Raw genomic sequence first — 19,812 nt, forward strand, 5'->3', positions numbered from 1 at the left:
AGTTCTTGGTGTCACATCAAGCTGATCTGGGCAGTAAATCTCCTTCTGTGCAAAGGGAAGGCCTATAAATTATAAAAATGGCAGGACAACACTGTGTATCTGCTCTCTTGGAATTTGGCTGGAAAGGAGCAGCCCTCAGCAGCTGGAGCACAGCAAACATTACTCCATCTATAACAACTCCCAGCAGACAAGCCTGGCTGGCATTTAGGCACCAATTTATTTGAGTTCTAGATTTTTTTCCAAACTGGATTCTTGGCTGGTAGCAGAAACTACAAAAATTATGTTGTACATTCACAAATACATTTAGAAAAGCAGGTAAATAAATACTTATGTACAAACAGCAACAACCCCTGAGGTTCAACATGAGCACTTGGTGGGAGCTAAAATACAAATACAGGGTGAAATCTGGGCTCTGATTTTCAGACTCTTCGTCCCCAGCCAGCTGGGGTTCAAGCATTTCACACTGCTGGCACTGTCATGGGGGTTTTCCTTCAAAGATTTTAAATCCACAGCTCGGAAGTTCACCCCCACATCCAGGTCACCGTCAGGGATTGTTTTCCCACCACTAAGTGTTCATCCTTGGGTTCCCAGGCACCACAGGCCCCTTGCAGCAGCTGCTGTCAGTCTGGGCTGTCACAGTGGTCTGTCCTGAGCTTTTCTCTCGTCTGCTGAGACAAAAGGAAACATTCTTAGAATCATGGAATATTTAGATTGGAAAGGGATGTTTAAAGCTCATCCTGTCAGGGGCAGGGACACCTTCCACTACCCCAGGTTGCTCCAAGCCCCATCCAACCTGTCCTGGAACACTTCCACAGATGGGCAGCCACAGCTTCCTGGGCCACTTGTCCTAACTTGCTGCTGGGAGCTCATCCCAGGCTCATCTTCCTCCTTACCTGGAGAATTTTGCCGTAGGGTGCCAAGGAATCGTCCAGGTAGCGAGTGCCAAAGCCCATGATCCTGTTCACTGCCTGGCTGCAGATCCCTGCCACCGTGGCTGTCAGATGGACTGTGTAGGCAAACTGGATCTCCTGGGGGCTGGCATTGGGCCTGCTGGCTGTCAGCTCCCTCTGCACGTAGGCATCAGCCAGGCTCTTGAAGGAGCTGTAGGACATGTCCCTGAAGAACAGCTGCAGCCGGGCATCCTCCCTCACCTGGGTGGGACACGAGTGACTGAGTGAGTGAGTGAGTGAGTGAGTGCATGTCCCGAGGGAATGGCTCTGAGTGCCACCCTTCACCCTTCACTGCAGCTGGCAGAGGACAGACAGCCAGGCACGATCACACCCAGGCAAGGAATTAAAAGTTGCCATTTCCTTGATTTTCCCGAGTGTTTTCCTGCCCCAGGGAAGTGGTTGGTGTTGCCGTATTTATTTTACAGCAGTGCAGAGCCCAGATTCCCCCAGCCCCATCCAGCTGTCCCCAGCTCCCTCACCTGCCTGTCCAGCTCATCTCCTGCAGTCCGGAGCAGGGCAACGATTCTCTTGATGGCTTCATCTGCAGAGAGAGACACCAGGTTATGTCCAGCCCTTCCTCCAAGCCTCACACATCCAGATGCCCTGTTTAGTCCCCAGGAAAAACTCCTTGAGCAATGTTTACCCACCTCCATCCTTCCAAAACCCATTCCAGCCTATTGCCAAGCGCCTTGTTACCCTTATTACCCTCGGCCAGCAAAAACACTCTCTGACCTCTGAATTTTGTCTTTTGTGTGGTCTAGTGGAAGGTGTCTCTGCCCATGGCAGGGGGCTGGAATGAAGTATTCTTTAAAGTCCTTCCCGACCCAAAAACCATTCTGGGATTGAATCTCCCTCTCCCCCAGTCAAACCCTGATGCTGAAAATCTCCCACAAAGTCTTCGTCCAGCTCTCGGGATCATGAAAGCCCCGGGACCAGGAGGGAAGCAGGGATGGATCCCGTGCAGGCTCTGCAGGACACAAGTCCCGTTTGTTCCCAGCACTCACCGACCCCGTCGGTGCCGGGGGGCTCCGGGGGCTCCCCGCCTTCTCCGGCCCCGCTCCCCCGGCTCTCGCTGCCCTGCCCGATCTCCTGGGACGCGGGTGTGTAAAATCCATCGGGCTCCGCCTCTGCCGGACACAAACACACACCCTGGAGTGAGGATTGGCTTCGGCAGCGCTGACTGATGGAGCAAAGCCGGGGTGCCCAGCCCGGATCAGCGCGTTCCGAAGGTGAAGGAAGGAGCGGAGCAGTTGTGACCTGCCCCAAATGCACCAAAACTGCTCAGAACTCAGAACCCCCTCGGCAGAGCTCGGGCATGGCAAGGGCTGGGCTGGGACCGGAGTCCTGTCCCCAAGGCGAGTGTAAAGCAGCTTTAAATCAGCCCTAGAGCGGCTCAGGATCTAATCTCAGCTCTCAAATACAGGTTTTAACTAAACCACCGTGACCCTTGGTTGCCAGAAGGGGAAAGCTCCTGCTTGGGTGACAACACCGACAGCTGCCTTGGGGTGGCTGTGCCCAAAGCAGGGGCACAACGACCCCTCCTGGGGCAGCAGGTTGGGACTGGAGTCTCCAAAACCCACCCCAGACCCTACAAAACCCTGCGAGGGGGTTAGAAACCAGCACTGAACAGGGTGGCTTTCCCCAGAGCAGCCCAGCAGGGGTGGGTCGGGGTTTTTGGGGGTCCCACCTGGCTGTGCCGGGGCCAGGACGTGCCGCAGGGGGAGGCAGCTCGGGCGTTTGCTCCTGGCCCCGGATCCCGGCTCTCCCCGCTCCTCCTCCCCGTGCTTCTTCATGGAGAAAACCTTCTTGAGGCTGGGCTTCTTCTTCAGGGCTCTGCCCAGCGTTGGGGACGTGCTTGAGTCTACTCTGTGTTTTTTGGCTCCTTCTGATTTGGAGCCCTGAGGAGCTTTGACATCTTTCTCCTTTGCTTTTTGTGCTGTGTTTTCTTTCTGGTCCTCAGGGCTCTTCTTGAGGACGAGATTTAAGAAACTTTTCAGCCAGGCTGGTTTTGAGTGCGAGTGTTGTGTTTTGCCCTGGGAAGAGTTCTTTGTGCTTTTCTTCTTGGCCTTCAGCCCCTCTTTAGGCACTTCCTGGGAAGTTTTGCTGTCTTCACTCAAAGCCTCCTCCAGGTCTGGTGCTCTGAGTCTCTCCTCCTGGTCCTTCCTAGGGCTGGCTTTGGCACATGAGTACCTGCAGAAATCACTTTCTGACCGCTGTAGCCCATCCACTTTCTTCCCTCGCCCTCTGTCTTTCTCCAGAAAGGTTTTTTTAGCCACCAGTGAGTTCTCATGGCAGCTCAGTGAGCGTTTCACATAAATCTCCAGCACTTTCTTGGCCTCTCGCCTGTCCAGGGAGAGGATCTTGCCCAAGGGCTGCCCCCCCACATCTGACTGAGGCATCTCCTCAGCTGCAGCCCACGTGTTGCTGTGGAGAAAAAAAACAACACTTTCAGTCTGGTTTTTGCCTTCCCCAGGCCACTGCACAGTTGGGTTGGGCCAGATGGAGACCTCCTTCATGCTGGCACCCAGGGATGCCGTGGGTGTCTGGGCTTGTTTATGCTCCTGGTTAATGATCAGTCAGTTTTTTATGGTCCTTATCTGAGTGCTCCTCATGCCCACATGGGGTTTTACAGCCACAGACTCGTGATAAAGGAACTGAAACTGTGGAGAGGGGGGAGAGGGGCTGGGCATATCCTGGAGGAGGAGCCTGATCATCACCCAGGGGGTTTTATCCAGCAAGGACAACACCCAGACACCATCCCATTATCCCATGGCAATGTGTTCCCACAGCATGATGAAAAACAACACCCCAGGAGCACCCAGTGAGTCCTGGAACAGAACCCAGAATTTAGAGTATTTCCCCTTCAAGTATTGGCTGCTAAAAATCATTGCAGCCCCTGGAGAGGCCAAGGGATGTGGGCTCTTGCAAATGGCCTTGGTCACCTTGTGGTGACACAGCCCTTCTGTGAGCTCCCAGCAGCACAGGGATGGAACAGAGCTCAGAGCACCAGTCCCTGCCTTTCCCACCACCCTTCTCCTCTACATTCACGAGCAAAATTCAACAAAGATGCTGCTGTTGGAAAACCAGAGAGCCATGGTGGTGCCTCATGCTGGTTTTACCTCCAAAACCAATTTCACCCTTCAAAGAACCAGACCCAAACCAGACTTCTCCACCCCTGAGCAGCACACGGGGAACCTGCACCGAAATCTGGCACACTGGGCTGTACAAAGCACCTTGGAGTTGGGAATCAGCCTCTGCTCAGACCCAAAGATCATCATCACAACACACAGCATGCCCACCCCACCTCAGCCTGCTTTTGGGATCAGAAAGGCAAGTTCCTTTCATCCAAGCCAACACCAAAGCCCACCAAACACTCAACAAAAAATCATTCCACTAAATTTCATCATGGCAAAGCCACAACTCCCATCCTACTTTGATTCCAATGCATTGACTTCAACATTGGTTATTTGCTGGTTTGGTTTTTACCTTTTCATGGGAATTTCTGCTCCTTTGGACATAGTTCAAGAGGAGTCCTGGGCCACAGGCGCTGAGGGATCTCAGGCTCTCCTGGGAGGTGCCTTTATATACCCAAGCTGGTGGCTGAGTAAAGTCCTATTTTTAGCAGCCATTCAGGTGAGAGCAGCCAAGGTTTCCGCCTGGGATCCCTGCTATCACCACCCTCGTGGTGGAGATCAATGGGCGTGAGTTTCACTGGAGGAGAAAACAATTTCCTTATGGCAAGTAGCAGCAAAACAACATAAAATCACCTGTCAGCTGCTGTAAGCACTGCCCTTTGAGACCAGCTATCTCCGGCAGCTGTTTGGCTTTGGGTTTGGTTTGTCACTTTTTACTGGGTGTGATGCCTCAGATGGGCTCTTCTGGGTTGTTTCTGTGAGGGGAAGTCACAGCTTTCTCGGGTGAGTGGGGTTTCAGTGCAGGAAGTTCTGATGTCATCCCTGGAGCTCCCAGGCGGATCCTGTGGGACCACAGTCACTCTGGGACATGGCACTGCCAGGTTCTTGCACAACTCTGGGCACAGCTGGGCTGAAACGTCCCTGGAAACCACCCTGGGGTCCTTCAGACACCCTGTGCTTCCACCCTAAAACATGAACCAGCTCTTGCTCCAAATCCTTCCCACTCCCGTGGCTCCCACTCAGCCTCACCCAGGGATGGAAAATCTCCCAGCAGGCAGATCTGCCCTACCCAACACCTGTAAACTGCACCCGGGCCGAGCAAATCTGACACCAAAGGTGCTTTTGGCCCCACGGCCACCCCAGTGCCCCCTCCCGTGGGTGTGGCATCCTCGGGCAGGTGCTTCCCGCTATTCCCCATCGCTGCTTTGCCATCTGATGGCAAAATTCCGCACTGCAGCTCGCAGGGATGGGGCCGGAGCTGCAGACACGCAGGCTTTGGAAAATCCCTTTTTGGAAAACCCCTCGGGAAGATTTCCACCGGAGCAGCGCTGCTTGCAGCTGATGTTCAAGGTGTCTCCTGGATAAAAATGTTCTTTTCCTGATACGGAGTTCAGCTTGCAAACAGAACACTTCAGGACTGTTTTGTTTCTCTTACTATAAATTCTCCATGCCATAATTTCCTGTGATTAGGAGAGATCCAGACCACATCCCTCCATTTCTCCTGAGCCCACTCGGCTGAATCAGAGTCTGGTATTGATTAGGAATTACCTGGCTCAGTTTTTCAGCATCCTCATCTACTGATAAATGGATGAGGAGCTTCCAGGCTGCTTCCAGCTCTTGTCCACACCCTTCCACAAGCAAGCTGATTCCAGGGGGTGAGGAGGAGTTTCACAATCTATTTTATTCCATAAAACAAAAAAGCCACATCCACTCTGGCCATGCAGTTTGGCCATCTCCAGTTTGGAGATCTTTCTATTGGAAATTACCCAAGGCTGGGTCCAAACACCATCTCTGCTCACGATTCAGTTGTGAATCAGTGTTGATGTGTGGCCTCTTGCAGGCACAGCTCTGGGAATTTCACACATCTCTTTGGGAGGTTGCTCCCTGTGTGCCCAATAAACACATCACTTTCTAACTTTCATAGCTGGAGAGTTCTTTCTGCTCATCACAGCCAGAAGATGGAAGAGCCAAACTCCAGGAAAAATCTTCACCTGAAATGTGATTCAGGATCAAGACTTTTATCCAAGCTCTGATCCTTCCTGGGATTTGGGGCATGTTCAAACCTAATGGGAGAGAGGCACAAGAAAAAGATGCAGGAGACTGAGATTAACCAAAATCCCATTACCAGAGTGGGGGCAAGAGATCTGGACCCAAATTTTTCATCCACCTTTCTTATCAGTGCTGGGAGAGAACGAGGAAGCTGGCAGGAAATGCAGTCATGGTGGGGGAGCACCCAGTGCTGGGGTTGGCATCTTCAGGCCAGTGATGTTGGGGAGAAAAGCAGAACTAAACCCATGAGAACACAGCAGGGGACAAGTGGCTTCTGCAGTGGAAATTTCTTTGTAAGATGGGAAAAAACCAAGGGAGAGGCATTCCCCATGTGAAACTGCAAGGTGCAGAGGGCAACAACAGGTTCAGAAGGCAGGGGGCAAAGCACTTTGGGAAGACACAGGCTGAGATTGGACATCAGGAAAACTCTCCTGTGCACGAGGCTGGGACAATCTCAAATGGGTGTCAGGAGGGGTTGGGAATCACCCTCTTGGAGGGGCTTGGCCAGCCAAAGCCACAGCCAGCCTGACCTGTGTTTTATGTCAACCACAAAGGTCCCTGTGAGCCATCAACCAGCCATGAGCCATCAACCTGGGCACCAAAACACAGCAGCTGCAGGTCTGAGCCATGGTGGGGTGGAGGGGAACACCTGGACAGTGGTGGGGGTGTAGAAAGGAACATCTGGACCGTGGTGGGGTGTGGAGGGGAATATCTGGACCATGGTGGGGTGTTGGGGGCAGCCACTGCTCCCTGCCCCAGCCAACACAGGGCCTCAGTGGAAACCTCTCAGCCCAGTTCTGCAGTTCCTCTGATCCAAGAGCATGGTGTGCACCAGCCCGCAGAGCAAATCCTCTTTTCCTCCAGCCCTGGGTGTGGTTTTAGCTGCTTCCCCCAGCAGATGAGCCATATGCAATGCCCCAAACACCAGCAGATGTGGGGCTGATGTTCTCCAGGGAATGAAGCACCTGGATACCTCTGGGAAAGCCCACATGAGGCACCTGGCTGTGTTTCACAGCCCCTGAACTCCAGCCATGCCAAAAGCCACCAGCAGCCACGTGCTGTCCTTCCCCACAGCCCCAGACCAAACTCCCGGCACAAGCAGAGGTCACTGCATTGTTTGCCGACAGGGATGGGTTCCTGTTCCAGGAAAGCTGCAGCTTTACAGCCCTCCTGCCTCTCTTTGTCACAGGGTATTTCTCCAGGAGGTACACAAATGCTTCCTTGGAGCATGGACAAAGCTCATCCTTCCAACCCATCCTTGCAAAGGTGCCCTTGGATTGTCACCCCTTCCCCGACCCCTCTGGAGCTGCTCAGGGAGGCACAAGGGGTTTGAGGGCTTTTGGCAGCTTCCCAGCCAGGAAAGGAAATCCCCAGCCGAGCCCAGAGTGATCTTTAGTCATGACGGGTAAAAGAGGAGAGGTCACTCCCTGCACGCACAGCACAACCAGGGCCACCAACTGCCACCTGCTCCAACAGAACACACAGATGGAAGGAGCAGTGGGAGCCTCAGGAGCCATCAGGGCTGGTTCTGTTGCAAGAAAGTGGAGTGGAAAGAGAAGATCAGGAAAAATGCACCCATGGGTGCATATCCCAGGAGTGGCACAGGAGTTACAGTTCCCAAGGAAGGAGATCTGTCCCACCAAAACTGAAGGATTTCACCCCAAGAAAGATTTGATTAGACTCTTCCCTGGGACAAAAACATCCTTTGTGGCAGGAAGGATGAGGTTTGGGGGCTTCAGTGCACCTTCCTGCTGTGGGCATTCCCAGGCTGCAGCTGGGTGGGTGTTGGGGAACCTTGAGCCCCCTCTCTTAGCAGGGATTGTGGGGATTCTCTCATCAGGGATCCTAGCCAGGATCTGCCCCAGGCTGTGACCTCACACTCATTTGCCCCACTAGAGCTCCTCGTTTCCTTCTCCCCCACCACTCAAATTTTCAAGCACCTCTGTTCTGGTAGTGAATCTCCTCAGCCATTTTTCCAGAGATGTTTTACTGCTGTTTGCCAACCACCACCCACCCCACCACTGTCTCTTACTGGCATCTCCAGGCTGCAGCTGTAAAGGACTTTTGCAGGACCAAGACCAGTTGCAGCCAAAGGTGCTGCAGTTTCAGGCTGGCACGAAGCACTTTGGGTGGAAACCTCGTGGTGTTTGTGCTGTGCTCAGCCATCAGCTGCTGAGCAGCTCAGACTGGTGACTTCTGGCTTAGGAGCTGCCATAAGATGGGGAGGAGATCTGGGTGCACACAGGAGCTGTTTTTAAATGAGGAAAACTTGGATTTCCCAGTTTCAAACAGCAAGAAGTGGTATTTTCAACCTTACAGTCACAGCATTTTATTTCCTCTGTGGAAAGCAAAGTGAAAATAGTAGTGGGTACTTCCTGTTTTCACACACACACACACACACACACACACACACAGACACTCTGTTCACTTCAAGCATTCCTGCTTCAAACTCAAAGCAAATAATCACATATCTGACCATGGGTGGGGTCGTATTTGTTACTAGCTTTGTTTCTTTTCACATTATTTAATCACAAAAGTAATTACAAAAAAAAAATTACCTGGAGGGAAAGGAGTTAAAGTGAATACCAGCTATGGGCAACCATGGAGCCTGGAGCTTGTGCCAGGCCTAAACCAGGCAGGTATTTCAGCTCACTCCTAACCTTAATTCCCAGAGCAATCTCACAGGAGACAGTGGGATTCCAGCATGCACCATATTTACAATACCAGTCCATGTTGAGCTGGGGAAATGGCTCAGGTTCAGAGCAGGACACTCCCAGCTGGGGACAGCCCTCGCTGCCAAAGCAGAGCAGCAGCTGCTCAGCTCAGCCCAGAGCTCTGCTCAGCACATCTCACTGGAAGAACAGAGGCATCTTTTCCACAGGTTTAGACCTTAAAGACAAGCATCAAAATTTCAGAGCAAAAATATCACATTCCCTTCCAAAGGGCAGGAGAGGAACCAGCAGAAGACCAGCTCACACATCCTCCTGCACTTTTGGGGCTGGGGAACAACTTCTGGGTGTGTTTTGCTAATGACACCCCAGAGATGTCCCAGATTTGGCTCACAGCAGGGTTTGGAATCCAGGCCAGCTCTGTGGCCTTCTGTACAGGAGAGGCAAGAGACACCAGCAGTGCTCAGCAAAGCACAAGGCTCTCTGTCATGCACTGAAGTGAAGCCTCCAAAGATTTACTATGGTGAAACCTCCAGTGGGTCTTCCTTCAAATCCTCATGGTCCTCACTCTCCATCTGCTCCAGTCTGCTGGATTTCTCATGGACAACCTCCCCAGGAGTCTTCAAAAACCTGAAATACATTTTTGTGATGACTTTAGGGCACATCCAAACCCAGCCCCAAACCAAGCTGTAAATGCTGGAGCCTTTGCCCTCAACAAGGCCAGGCTGGACAGGGCTTGGAGCAACCTGGGATAGCTGCAGGTGTCCCTGCCCGTGGCAGGGGGTGGAATGGGATGATCTTTAAGGGACCTTCCAACCCAAACCCTTCCATGATTCTGTGATCAGCTGAGCTCTGGAGCTCAGAGGGGATTTGCCATCCTTGGGCTTTGCTGAGGATCCCAGGAAGCACTGAGGTCCCAGCTGGCACAGGACAGAGCCTGGACACAAAGCCACTGGGGCATGTGCAGGGGAGGATGCTGCTGGATGAAGCAGCTGCCAACATCTGGAGCTCAGCACCTTTCCATGCCCCATCCATGCTGCCCCAGGTAGCTCATTTCCCTGTTCTGCTTCACCTCACCTGAACAACAGCTTCTGCCCTGGCTCCTTTTTGATGATGTTGAGTTTGTAGTAGTGTCTGAGTGCTCGTGACATCTTCTCATAGGTCATGTTCATCCTGTTCTGGAAGGAGAAAAGAATTGTGGGGTGTTGAGCAAAAGCAAGCAACAACACTTGGTGTGGGTCTGTGTGCATTTGAGGTGGTTTGGGGCACTGTGGGTCTGCAGTGTGGCTCCCTAACCCAGACTGCCTTCATGGTTTGCTTTCCAGGGGATAAGAAAGTCCCTCTTTAACCACCAGGCTGGCATCTCTCACCAACCCTGCACCCCCTGGGCCAGCAGCTCTAGGGAACAGGTCATGGAAGGGACATGCAGAAACCCAGGTATGAAAAATTCACTCTCAAGGATGACAAATTCACTCAAAACTGCAATTACCTTGTGGTTGCCCCAGAGCTGGGCGAGCCCGTTTGGGTTGACAACACGGAACACTTTGGCTTCCCTGTCCTCCCAGCGGATGTAGGGCTCGTAGCGGCGGTCGGACAGGAGCTGGTACACGTATTCCCAGAGCAGCCTGCAGTCTGAGCACGGGGGAATTGCTGCTCACAGAGCTCCCTCTGGGCCCCAGCGAGGCTGGCTCAGCAGCAGGATTGCACGTTTAGCAGCGACAATAAATATGAGAAGAACCCAGAGCTCACACATGGCATTTTTACTGTGAGATCTCAGAGCAATTACAATTTTTCAGGTGGGGAAATTGAGGTGGAAAAGCATGGAATGAGGGGAAAGGAGACAGATGGGCAGACAGGACAAAGCACCATCTCATTTCCCCAAGGAACAAGGCTATAAATTCATAATTACCTGCAATTTTCCCATCCACTGGGGCTGACAGGGTAGCAGGAAAAGAGCAGATGGCACCTGGTCTGCAGCTACTCTCTGAGCTGTGCTGGGAGAGGTTCAGTGGCTGCGTGTGCCCGTGGAACAGGGGCTGCTCTGCACAGCCCAGCCACGAGGAAACAACTGGGGCAGCCTCAGAACTGCAGTCTGCACCTGCAAAAAAAACCCTAATAAGCACCCCGTGGTTCACTAGGGCAGGTCCTAGACCTTGCAAAGCCCTGAAACAGGAGGGGAGGGACAGCCCGGGGTGGTTATGAGCCTGGGACCAGCCCAGGCAGAGCAGGAGGGTGCTGAGGAAAGCCTGAGATTTTCCTAAGGCTGGAGCAGCAAAAAGTCCAAGGGGGTTAGAGGAGATGTCAGGTAGGGTAAGGGTCAGATACAGAAGAAAAACTGGAATAGGAAAATGACCCAGAGCACAGGCACCCCCTGGTGAATTGTTGTGGGCACTTAATATGTTAATATGTTAATTACCTTGCACATGAACCAGCAGAAGAGCCCAGGCAAGTACTCCCACATCCACCTCCATACACATCCAGCCTCTGACACCAATCCAACCCCACCCTAACTCCTACCTGGGTCCCCCAAGGGCACGGAGAAGCCTCACTGGCCCCCACCACCCTCACCTGGGCCCTCTCCCCACCCCACCCACTGACCCAGAAGCTCTGTATAAGCTCAGCCCTGGCTCCTCAGTCCTTTCTTTCCCAGCTATGTTGCAGGATTAGTCTCCAGCAGGGCTGTGCCTCCCTGATCCAAATCCCAAACTTCTTAGGCGAGGCCTTGCCAGTTTGCCATGGACCCCCTGGTGCTGCCTGGCTGGTTCTGACCTGCTGCATCTCTACAAACATCCCAGATGACCCGGACTTTGCTGGGCCTGGCTGCCTCTCTCAGGTGTGGGATGGTTTCAGCAGGCTGAGCTCCAAGCCCCAGCTGTGTGCAACCCACTGGGGCTGCAGGCAGGTTCTGCCTGCTGGACACTGCTGTTCTCCCAGGGTATTTTTCTGCCATCATACCTTTCTCCATGCTCCTGGCTTTCCTGAAGGGTGAGTTCAGCAAGGGGCTGCACACCAGAGCTCTTCTCTGAGTCTTAATGAACTGGAGTATTTCATAAAGCACATCCCCTGCAGGGAAGGAAACTGCTCAGAAGCTTTTAGATAATGGTCCCTCTTAGGTGATGTTGCTGAGATTCTGAACTACACAGTGTGAGGTTATTCCCCATTCCAAAGGATTTGCAGTTCAGATGGACCAGAGAAAGGAAGAGTTGTCCTCATCTCCAGCACAAGACCTGGTCTGCTGGGACCCATGGAGCCCTCTCAGCAGAGCACACCTCGTGCTGGGATGATGCTCACAAACCCCTTGTCCTGGGTCTAACCTGAGCTGGGAGCTCGGTGTCTGAAGTCCTCCTTGGTGAGGATGCACAAGGCTTTGCCGTTCATCTCGAACTTGCTCTCGTCACTGGCCCGCAGGGAATATTCCTTCTCAGCCCATCGCAGCCAGTGGATCACATCCTCCTTGCTCCACAGTGAGGGCTGGATTCCTGAAACCAGCAGCAGCCTCTGAAACAACTCTGTCTCCATCCTGAAACTGCTGAGTGGCAGGGTGAGGCTTCTTCTCCATCACCAAGCTTTCCCTCTATATTAAGCACTCAGGAGAAAATGAACCTTGATAAAGCCCTGTCCCCCTCGCCAGCAGGGAATGGTCCCTGGGTGGGACACCATGGCTGTACCCACCCTGTCCCACCCCATGGGAACTCCTTTTTGAGCAGCATTGACTTGCTTAACCTCTACTCACTCAGCCTGCCTGGAAGCCTGAAGATCTCCCCAGTGCTGATGGGTGAGGGTCTGGCCTGGGATGGGGGTGGTAATGGCACTGCCACCACAGGGCTGGAAGAGCTGATGGCCACTTTGCCCTGGGGAAGAGATCAGATACATCAGTGGGGGGAAATTCCCAGCTCTGGTCTTGCCTTTGCTTTGGAGATTCCTCCACCTGCTCCAGTATTTATTTCCTAACTGATTTCTCATAGCAGTGTGATGTGATGTGATGTGATGTGATGTGATGTGATGTGATGTGCTGTCTGCACCTCTTCCTCACACTTTTCCTCACCCTAGCCCCAGGATGAGTCCCTGGTTGCCTAAGTCAGCATTAGTAGCCAGAGATCCCTCTCTTTCTTCAGCTTTTAGCAGAGGAACCTGCCCTCATTCAGGCTCTGGATGGGGATTATCCATCCCCACTCCCCATGGCTGCAGGGAAGTAGAAGATGGAGCTAAGACTGACAGAGCCTGCAGTGCCTGTGCTGGCTCCCTGCTCCTGCAGGACCCTCTGATGCTCAATGGATGCTCAAGGTTTTAGGAGAGCACTTCAATTCTTTAGAGCTGTGAAAATAAAGCTGCCCATAGTGCTTTGATTTTTGTCTTGAAAACACCATATGGAGAGAGATCTCTCTATCTGCACTGATCATTTGGGCATAAGTGGAAATGGCCATCCCATGGTTCAGGGAGATGCAAGATCCTCTTGCTCACTGTCCATGGAGTTCTGGCCCCTCGAGAATTACTTTTGCCCCTCAGCCATGGCATGTGAGCCAGAAGGGAGCTCGGATGCTGCTTCCAGCTACATCTAGATCTTGAAATATTACTGGCAGCCAAGCAGATAATGTTTCTCCTTAAAAACCTATTAATGTGGATCCCAGCCATTTCTCAGCTTCACTCACTGGAAAATTAACAATTTCGCTGTCAAATGGTATTTTCTGAAGCAGTTACCAACTCTGAGCACTTCAGGCTCAGGCAGGCTTTTGCAGGTGATTTAGAGCAGCCACCCCTCGACTGTGTGTGCAGGCAGAGGAGTTGAGCCCTCTGAAAATGCGGGGTGAGGAGATGGGAGTTGGACACATCTTAAATGCAAAGCTGAAGCTCCCAAATTCAGGAGAACAGGAGACAGGAGCAGTCTCAGTCTCTTTCCCTGCATCACCCCAGGGAAAAATGCTTCCCTGGGAGTCAGAGCAGGAGGAAGGCAGCAGGTGGTGAGGGGGTTTCCTCAGCAGAAAGACAATTTGGTGGTCACTGGCTGTCACTGGGTTGGATTTAGCAAAGCAGACAGCTACGTGACACTGCATGAGGAGAACGGTGAAACTCCTGAATAAACTCTGAGCAGACTTGGCAGCAATGCAAACTGTCTTTCAGATTCGCTCTAAGCAATAAGCTATAGGGAAAATAAAAGTGAAAGAAATTATCAGTATATTTTGTCTAGAACTATCTAAAAGTTATTTTAACTTTCTCCCATTGGTCTGACTCTCTTACAAACCAGAACAAATCTGGTATTTTTCTTGCTCTTAAAGATTTTTAAGCCTTGAGATACATTCCAAATTTTTATTATGTTATACTAATTTTATGTTCTTGCTTTTATCCCTGGTTAGCTGCTTTCAGACTTTCCTGAGATGGCTTTTCTTTGCTTCAAGAGGAAATACTGTCCTTGGTTCACGCGTGAATGTGAGGAAAAAGGGGGTAAAAAGGAAAAGGAGCCCCCCCAGATGTGTGAGAGCAGCTTTCTGCTCAGAACCAAACGTGGGGAAGGAACAGAGGCTGCCGGCTGCTCCGGGCTTTGTGAAGCCGTTTGGAGGTGGGGTAGGGGTTCACCCCCCAGGGCATGAACTCCCAGCCCTAAGTGAGGAGGAGAAATCCCGAGGGGGCCGGGGAGGAGGGAGGACAAGGGCCCGGGCCGGGCGGCTCCTACCTGCATGGCCGGGGGAGCCGGAGCCCGGCGCTGCCGCCGTGTCCGGAGCGCTCAGGTCCCGTCCCCGCGGCCGCTGCGCCGCGATCCTCGCGAAAAACGAAATCGAAACGAGCCGGAGCCCCGGGAGGCCGGAGAGAGCCGGGGGCAGCGCCCGGGGCCGGGCCGGGCTCCCCCCGCCCCTGCCGGGACCGTGACCCGCGGCTCGCCCGGTACCGGGACAGCACCGGGAAACCTCCTTGTCCCGGGGCCCCGGGGGCGGATACGCGGCCGAGGGATCCCGGGACACGCCGGGAGCAGCTCCAGGACCGGGGTTCAGCCTTTTTCTCCACCAGGACAGCGGGGGACCCGGGGGAGAGGGGGGAAGGGGGGAAGCTGCGCGCCGGGACGGGAGCGACCGGAGGTAGGAGCGCACCTGGGGGTGCCCACGACCGGAGGTAGGAGCGCACCTGGAGGTGCCCACGACCGGGGGTGGGAGCTCACCTGGAGGTGCCCACGACGGGAGGTGGGAGCGCACCTGGGGGTGCCCATGACGGGAGGTGAGAGCTCACCTGGAGGTGCCCACCTGCCCCCTGCACACGCTGTGATGTGAGACACACACGTTGTGGGGTTCTACGGGTAAGTGGGAGGGGGTTAGATGGGACTGGGAAGGATAAAATGTACACTTTTAGGAACAAAAGAGGCACTGGAAGGGGACTGTGAGTGACTGAGGGGGGTAATGGGATAGACTGGGATGGACTGGAATAGACTTGGAGGGCACTGAGACAGACTGGGATGAGGTGAGAGTGACTGGAATAGATTTGGAGGAGATTGAATAGGATTTGGGAGGGATTGAATAGGACTGGGAAGGACTGTGAGGCAATTTTAGAGACTAAAACGGCACCGAGAGTGGACTGTTAAGGCACTGGCATAGACTGGGAGGCGCTAGGACAGGGTTGGATGGGAGTGGGAGGGACAAGAAGAATACTTTTAGGAACAAAAGGGGCACTAGACGGGCTCTGGGAACCACTGGAGAGAACTGCCATAGACTGGGATATACGGAGATGGACTGGGAGGAGACTGGGATAAACTTGGAAGGGACTGGGACGCACTTTTAGGGACAAAAAGAGGCTGCGGGAGGAGATGAGGCCGGACTGGGAGGAGACTGGGCCGGACTGGGAGGGCTCCGCTCCCCGAAGGCACCGCCCCCTCACGCCCCGTCCCCCCTCACGCTTTCTCGGTACCCATTGGCCAATCGGAAAAGCCAATCACGGAGCTGGTCCAATCACCTGGCGGCGCGGGTGGTGGGCGGGGCTAAGCGGCGGGGCCCCGCCCCCCCGCCCGCCTGAGGGAGCGGCCGCGGCGGGGACGCGGTGAGTGAGGCCTCGGAGGGCGGGAGGGCGGCTTGGGACCCTGCGGGGCTTTGGGGGCCTCTTCCCGTTCTCCCCTTGGTTTCTGGGGTTCTTCTCCGTCTTCTCTGTGCTTTGAGGGCTGTTACGGGCCTGGGGGCGCCCGCAGTGCGCTGTGTGTCCGGAAAAGGGGGTTGGGTGGCGGCCTTTCCCGGCCCAGCGGGCATAGAGGAGGGTGCGGGGCCGAGAGGGGCTTGGGGCTCACAGGAAACGTGGGGGAGGGTGCCGGGGGGCACGCTGGGGGTCACAGGGGGCTCTGTTGTTGTGAATGGGCTCGGAGGGTATCTGGGGATCACAGGGGATATGGATGAGTGGGCTGGGAGGTGTCCGGCCATCACAATGGATGTGGGGCTGAGGGGGTGTCTGGGGGTCACAGGGGATGTGGGGCTGAGGGGGTGTCTGGGGGTCATAGGGGATGTGAGGCTCAGGGGATGTCTGGGGGTCACAGGGGATGTGGGGCTCAGGGGGTGTCTGGGGGTCACAGCAGGCTCTGTTGTTGTGACTGTGGTTTGGAGGGGCCTGGGGAGTTTTGGGGGCTGCTCTGAGGGTGTTTGGGGACAGCACTGTGTGTGCACTGACAGGGGACATGTGTGGGGATGGGCGTGCTGCCACCTTCTTAGTGTTAATTTGCAAAGGGGGTCTTTGGAGTGTCTCCTACACTCTGTGTTTGGCAGGGGGCTGGGACTGTTCTCCCTAGGTTAGCACTGCATCCTCGTGTCCCTGGCACGGTCACATTTTTCTGGGCTGTGCCCTGTGGAGAGGCTGCTGCTGTGCCCACCGCCCCCAGAATGGAACCAGCCTCTCCTTGGGGTGCTGGTTGGTCACACACCACCCTCCTACGCGTGTTCTGGGGCTGTAGGCTGGTGCAGTGTTATTCTTAAACCTGTTTTTAGGTTAACCTTCCTTTTCCTCCCTCCTTTCTGGCCCCACTGTGCTTTGAAAGGAGCAGGAGTTTCTAAGGGGTTTTCCCCTAAATGGGGACCTCAGCCCACCTCTGTTCACATTGTTGTATCAGTTGTGATCCTGCCTGTCACTGTACTGCCTCAGTGACCTGAGGCTCTTCAGGGAAGGGATGATAATAATGCAAACAGTCTTGGGTATGAGGTTTAATAAGACCAAGGTCCAGGTGCTGCATCAGAGTTAATCCAGGCTGGGAATGAAGAGCTGGAGAACAGCCCTGGGAGAAGGACTTGGCCATGAGTTGCCCTGCTCACGTGTGTTGGACCCAGAGCCCTGGGCTGAGCTCCCAGTGTGGGTAGCAGGGGAGGGGGGATTCTCCCCCTGTGCCCTGCTGCTGAGACCCCTGCAGAGCTGCCTCCAGCCCTGGGGAACAGCACAGGAAGGACATGAGGCTGTTGGAGGAGACCACCAAGATGATCAGAGGGATGGAGCAGCTCTGCTGTGAGCAAAGGCTGAGATTTGGGATTCAGGCTGGAAAAGAGAAGGTTTGGGGTGACCTTATTGTTGGCCTTCCAGGAGCTGTAGGGAGCCTGTAGAAAGACCAAGGGAAACTTTTCAAGGGCCTGGCATGACAGGACAAGGGGGAAGGGCTTCACCCTGACAGTAGATTTGGATGGGATATTGGGAAGGAATTGTTCCCTGTGAGGGCGGGGAGGCCCTGGCACAGAGTGCCCAGAGCAGCTGTGGCTGCCCCTGGATCCCTGGAAGTGTCCAAGGCCAGGCTGGACAGGGTTTGGGGCAACCTGGGACAGTGGAAGGTGTCCCTGCCATGGCAGGGGATGGAACAGGATGAGCTTTAAGGTCTCTTCCCACCCAAACCATTCTGGGATTCTGTAAACCTGGGAGGTTGAGAACGTCTGTAAAGGAGAGTGTTCTGAATTGTTTTGCCAGGGTTAGTGTAACCCAAATCCTGTTGTAGCTGTAGATTATGGCTTCAAGGCAGAAAGGTCACCTGTGGTCCCTGTGAGAGCCCTGTCCTCACCTCTGTCCCAGTCCTTCCTGCTGGCATTAGCAGCAGTCACAAACAGCTCGTTGGAAGGAAGTTGTGTCTGGGAATCAACAGGAAGGCTGAGCCTTCCCTGTTCACGTGTGTTCTTGTTTACCCTGTGCAGGGGCTGTGAGGCTGCACTGCTCACGGTCACCAGGCTTTGAGGGTTATAAATACCTCCTGCTCAGTTTTCAGAAGTGTTTTCAGTGATCTGAGCATCAAAACAGTGAATTATTGGGGTCAAGAACTGTAGGTTAGTGTGCTGCTTGTGAGAGTTATTATCCTCCAGACTGGATTTCCATGTGCCTTTATTATTATTCCCCCGTTTAGGGAAGCAGTCACCTTTTGCTAAAATAAATACACTTCATAGCATGACTCTGTATTTACATCACTAACAAATGCTCTTCTGCAAAGCAGCCTGTACAGCAGCTGTCTTTATTTTCCATAATAACATCCATGTTCTGATCTTAGGGCTGAAATGCAACAGCTTATGTAAACCAAGTGAAGCCTGTGCAGACAACTGTGTCTAGACTTACTTCAGCTTATCTTAAAGCAGTTAAAGGTTAAAGTAAGTTCTGTTGTCATGAAAATAGGTGTGTGCTGATTTATTGGTGTTCCTTTCAAGACAGACTAATTTGCAGCACATGAAATGCTTTTTGATATCTTTTGATGCTGTCTTTTGCTGCCAGAATTAAAGGGGATGAATTTTGTGTTTGATTTGGGCTTGAAAGGAGTGCTCTTTCTGGTAGAGAGTTCATTACATCATTTTATTTTGGGGGAGCTCTCTGTTTTGTTGTTTCTCTCTATAAATGAGTGGAGTTCAGTGAACTCAGTCAAGCTGCAGGGGCAGCTGGAAGAAGCTGTAGATGAAAGAACCAAAGTGATTATTTCTATCTTTCTTAACAGTGGTGAGAACCAAGTAGCAAAATCATTTGAGCTGTTTGATGTAAAGTGCATATACCTACAGGCAGAGAAAGTGAATATGGGGTTGTTTATTTTCTGGAAAGGTTTTGAGAGAATTCTTGGAGTGTCAGATAAGATAGTAATTCCAGAAGCCTCATCACTGGTTTTGCTAACAGAAATGTATCATCTAAGATCCATGCAGGGCTGTTGGATGTGTCCAGTATAAAATCACTCACAGTTACTCTTTGTTTTCCTGTGCTCCAGAGGTGGCCTGACCTGAGCTCTGCACACCAGTAATTGATATTTGCATCTCCAAAGTATTTTTAACCAACAAACTTGAGAAACTCTCTTACTTCAACTGATTTGGTCATAAATCTGATCTTAGCTCAGTCTCTTTGAAGTACCTTCATGTTTTGGCATGCTCAGTCCTGCCTTCTCAGAATCCAAGAGGTTTCATAACCACTTGCTTGGAGTTTTCTGTTCAGAACATTGTAACATTTTTTATGTGGTGACTTCATCTTTACAGGTCATGAGAAGTAAAAATCATCATCTCCTTTTATTAGTTGGTGCTTTCAGCCCTGAGTTTGGGCAATGCCAAGATGTGTTTGTCACTTGACCTTGTCTCGAACTTGTTCTGTGTGCCCACAATAGGCAGCCAAGTGTTCAGTTCACAGTGTAACAGTGCAGCCAGGAGACTCAAAGTATAATATTGTACCTGACAACCCATAAGCAGAAAATTGGGGTGTAGAGAAAAATAAATAACATTTCACCCTGTAAATGAATTTGCTATAAGGCTCTAGTGCTGTAGTTAACAACACCTTTGTCCCTCTTTGCCAAAAGCTGTGATCACCAAGGGACATTGGCCAGGCAGTGGGACTGGATTAATAATTGCATCACAGAGTTGCTGAGTCTGTTTGGAAAGTCACTGCATAATGAGAGGCCAACTCATCCAAATAACTGGGGAAAGGAGCCTTGCAGCACTCCTGAAATAGCACCTGTGTGATCTCTCTTTGGTGCCTCTGCTTTCCAAAGCCACTGTTGGGAACTCTTCCTCCTTCTAGAAAAGTCAAATCCTGCTTAATAAATGCAAAATGAGTCTCCTGAAA

At 52.7% G+C, this 19,812-nt stretch overlaps 3 protein-coding genes across 9 annotated transcripts in view; 1 reads left to right on the forward strand and 2 right to left on the reverse strand.

Annotated features, from left to right (window-relative positions):
• Positions 1–204: 204 nt before the first annotated feature.
• BNIP5 (BCL2 interacting protein 5) lies at positions 205–8,302 on the reverse strand. Of its 2 annotated transcripts, XM_014872597.2 has the most exons (8): positions 8,166–8,302; positions 5,633–6,147; positions 4,437–4,661; positions 2,638–3,374; positions 1,955–2,077; positions 1,430–1,491; positions 894–1,151; positions 205–665 (listed from the first exon to the last, which is right to left on the reverse strand). In XM_014872597.2, the coding sequence occupies exons 3-8, from the start codon at positions 4,466–4,468 to the stop codon at positions 621–623; spliced, it is 1,257 nt and encodes a 418-aa protein (XP_014728083.2). In that variant the 5' UTR covers positions 4,469–4,661; positions 5,633–6,147; positions 8,166–8,302; the 3' UTR covers positions 205–620. The 2 variants fall into 2 exon arrangements, with proteins under 2 accessions (XP_014728083.2, XP_088036495.1); XM_088180369.1 differs by lacking the exons at positions 4,437–4,661; positions 5,633–6,147; positions 8,166–8,302 and having other exon boundaries at positions 2,638–3,498.
• A 144-nt stretch (positions 8,303–8,446) lies between these two features.
• ETV7 (ETS variant transcription factor 7) lies at positions 8,447–14,868 on the reverse strand. 3 transcript variants are annotated; one of them, XR_015808750.1, is made up of 8 exons: positions 14,471–14,602; positions 12,536–12,653; positions 12,117–12,281; positions 11,758–11,865; positions 10,712–10,900; positions 10,292–10,486; positions 9,880–9,980; positions 8,447–9,432 (listed from the first exon to the last, which is right to left on the reverse strand). XR_015808750.1 is itself a non-coding variant. In XM_088180370.1 (8 exons), the coding sequence occupies exons 1-8, from the start codon at positions 14,474–14,476 to the stop codon at positions 9,321–9,323; spliced, it is 942 nt and encodes a 313-aa protein (XP_088036496.1). In that variant the 5' UTR covers positions 14,477–14,602; the 3' UTR covers positions 8,447–9,320. The 3 variants fall into 3 exon arrangements, 2 of the variants coding, with proteins under 2 accessions (XP_088036496.1, XP_088036497.1); XM_088180370.1 differs by having other exon boundaries at positions 10,292–10,434; XM_088180371.1 differs by lacking the exon at positions 12,536–12,653 and having other exon boundaries at positions 10,292–10,434; positions 14,471–14,868.
• Positions 14,869–14,990: 122 nt separating this feature from the next.
• The window catches only part of KCTD20 (potassium channel tetramerization domain containing 20), a 31,157-nt gene continuing 26,335 nt past the window's right edge, over positions 14,991–19,812 (forward strand). For 2 of the 4 annotated variants that reach the window (XM_088180363.1, XM_088180365.1), the window contains exon 1: positions 14,991–15,819. In XM_088180363.1, coding sequence (XP_088036489.1) covers positions 15,590–15,819 — 230 coding nt within the window. In that variant the 5' untranslated portion in view covers positions 14,991–15,589. Of the gene's footprint in view, positions 15,820–18,269; positions 18,372–19,812 lie in introns of those variants that run through there. The other 2 variants (XM_014872811.2, XM_088180367.1) reach the window with 2 other exon arrangements.

The sequence above is a fragment of the Sturnus vulgaris genome, chromosome 29 (genome assembly GCF_052056855.1).
Source record: "Sturnus vulgaris isolate bStuVul1 chromosome 29, bStuVul1.hap1, whole genome shotgun sequence".
Classification (NCBI taxonomy): Eukaryota; Metazoa; Chordata; class Aves; order Passeriformes; family Sturnidae; genus Sturnus; species Sturnus vulgaris.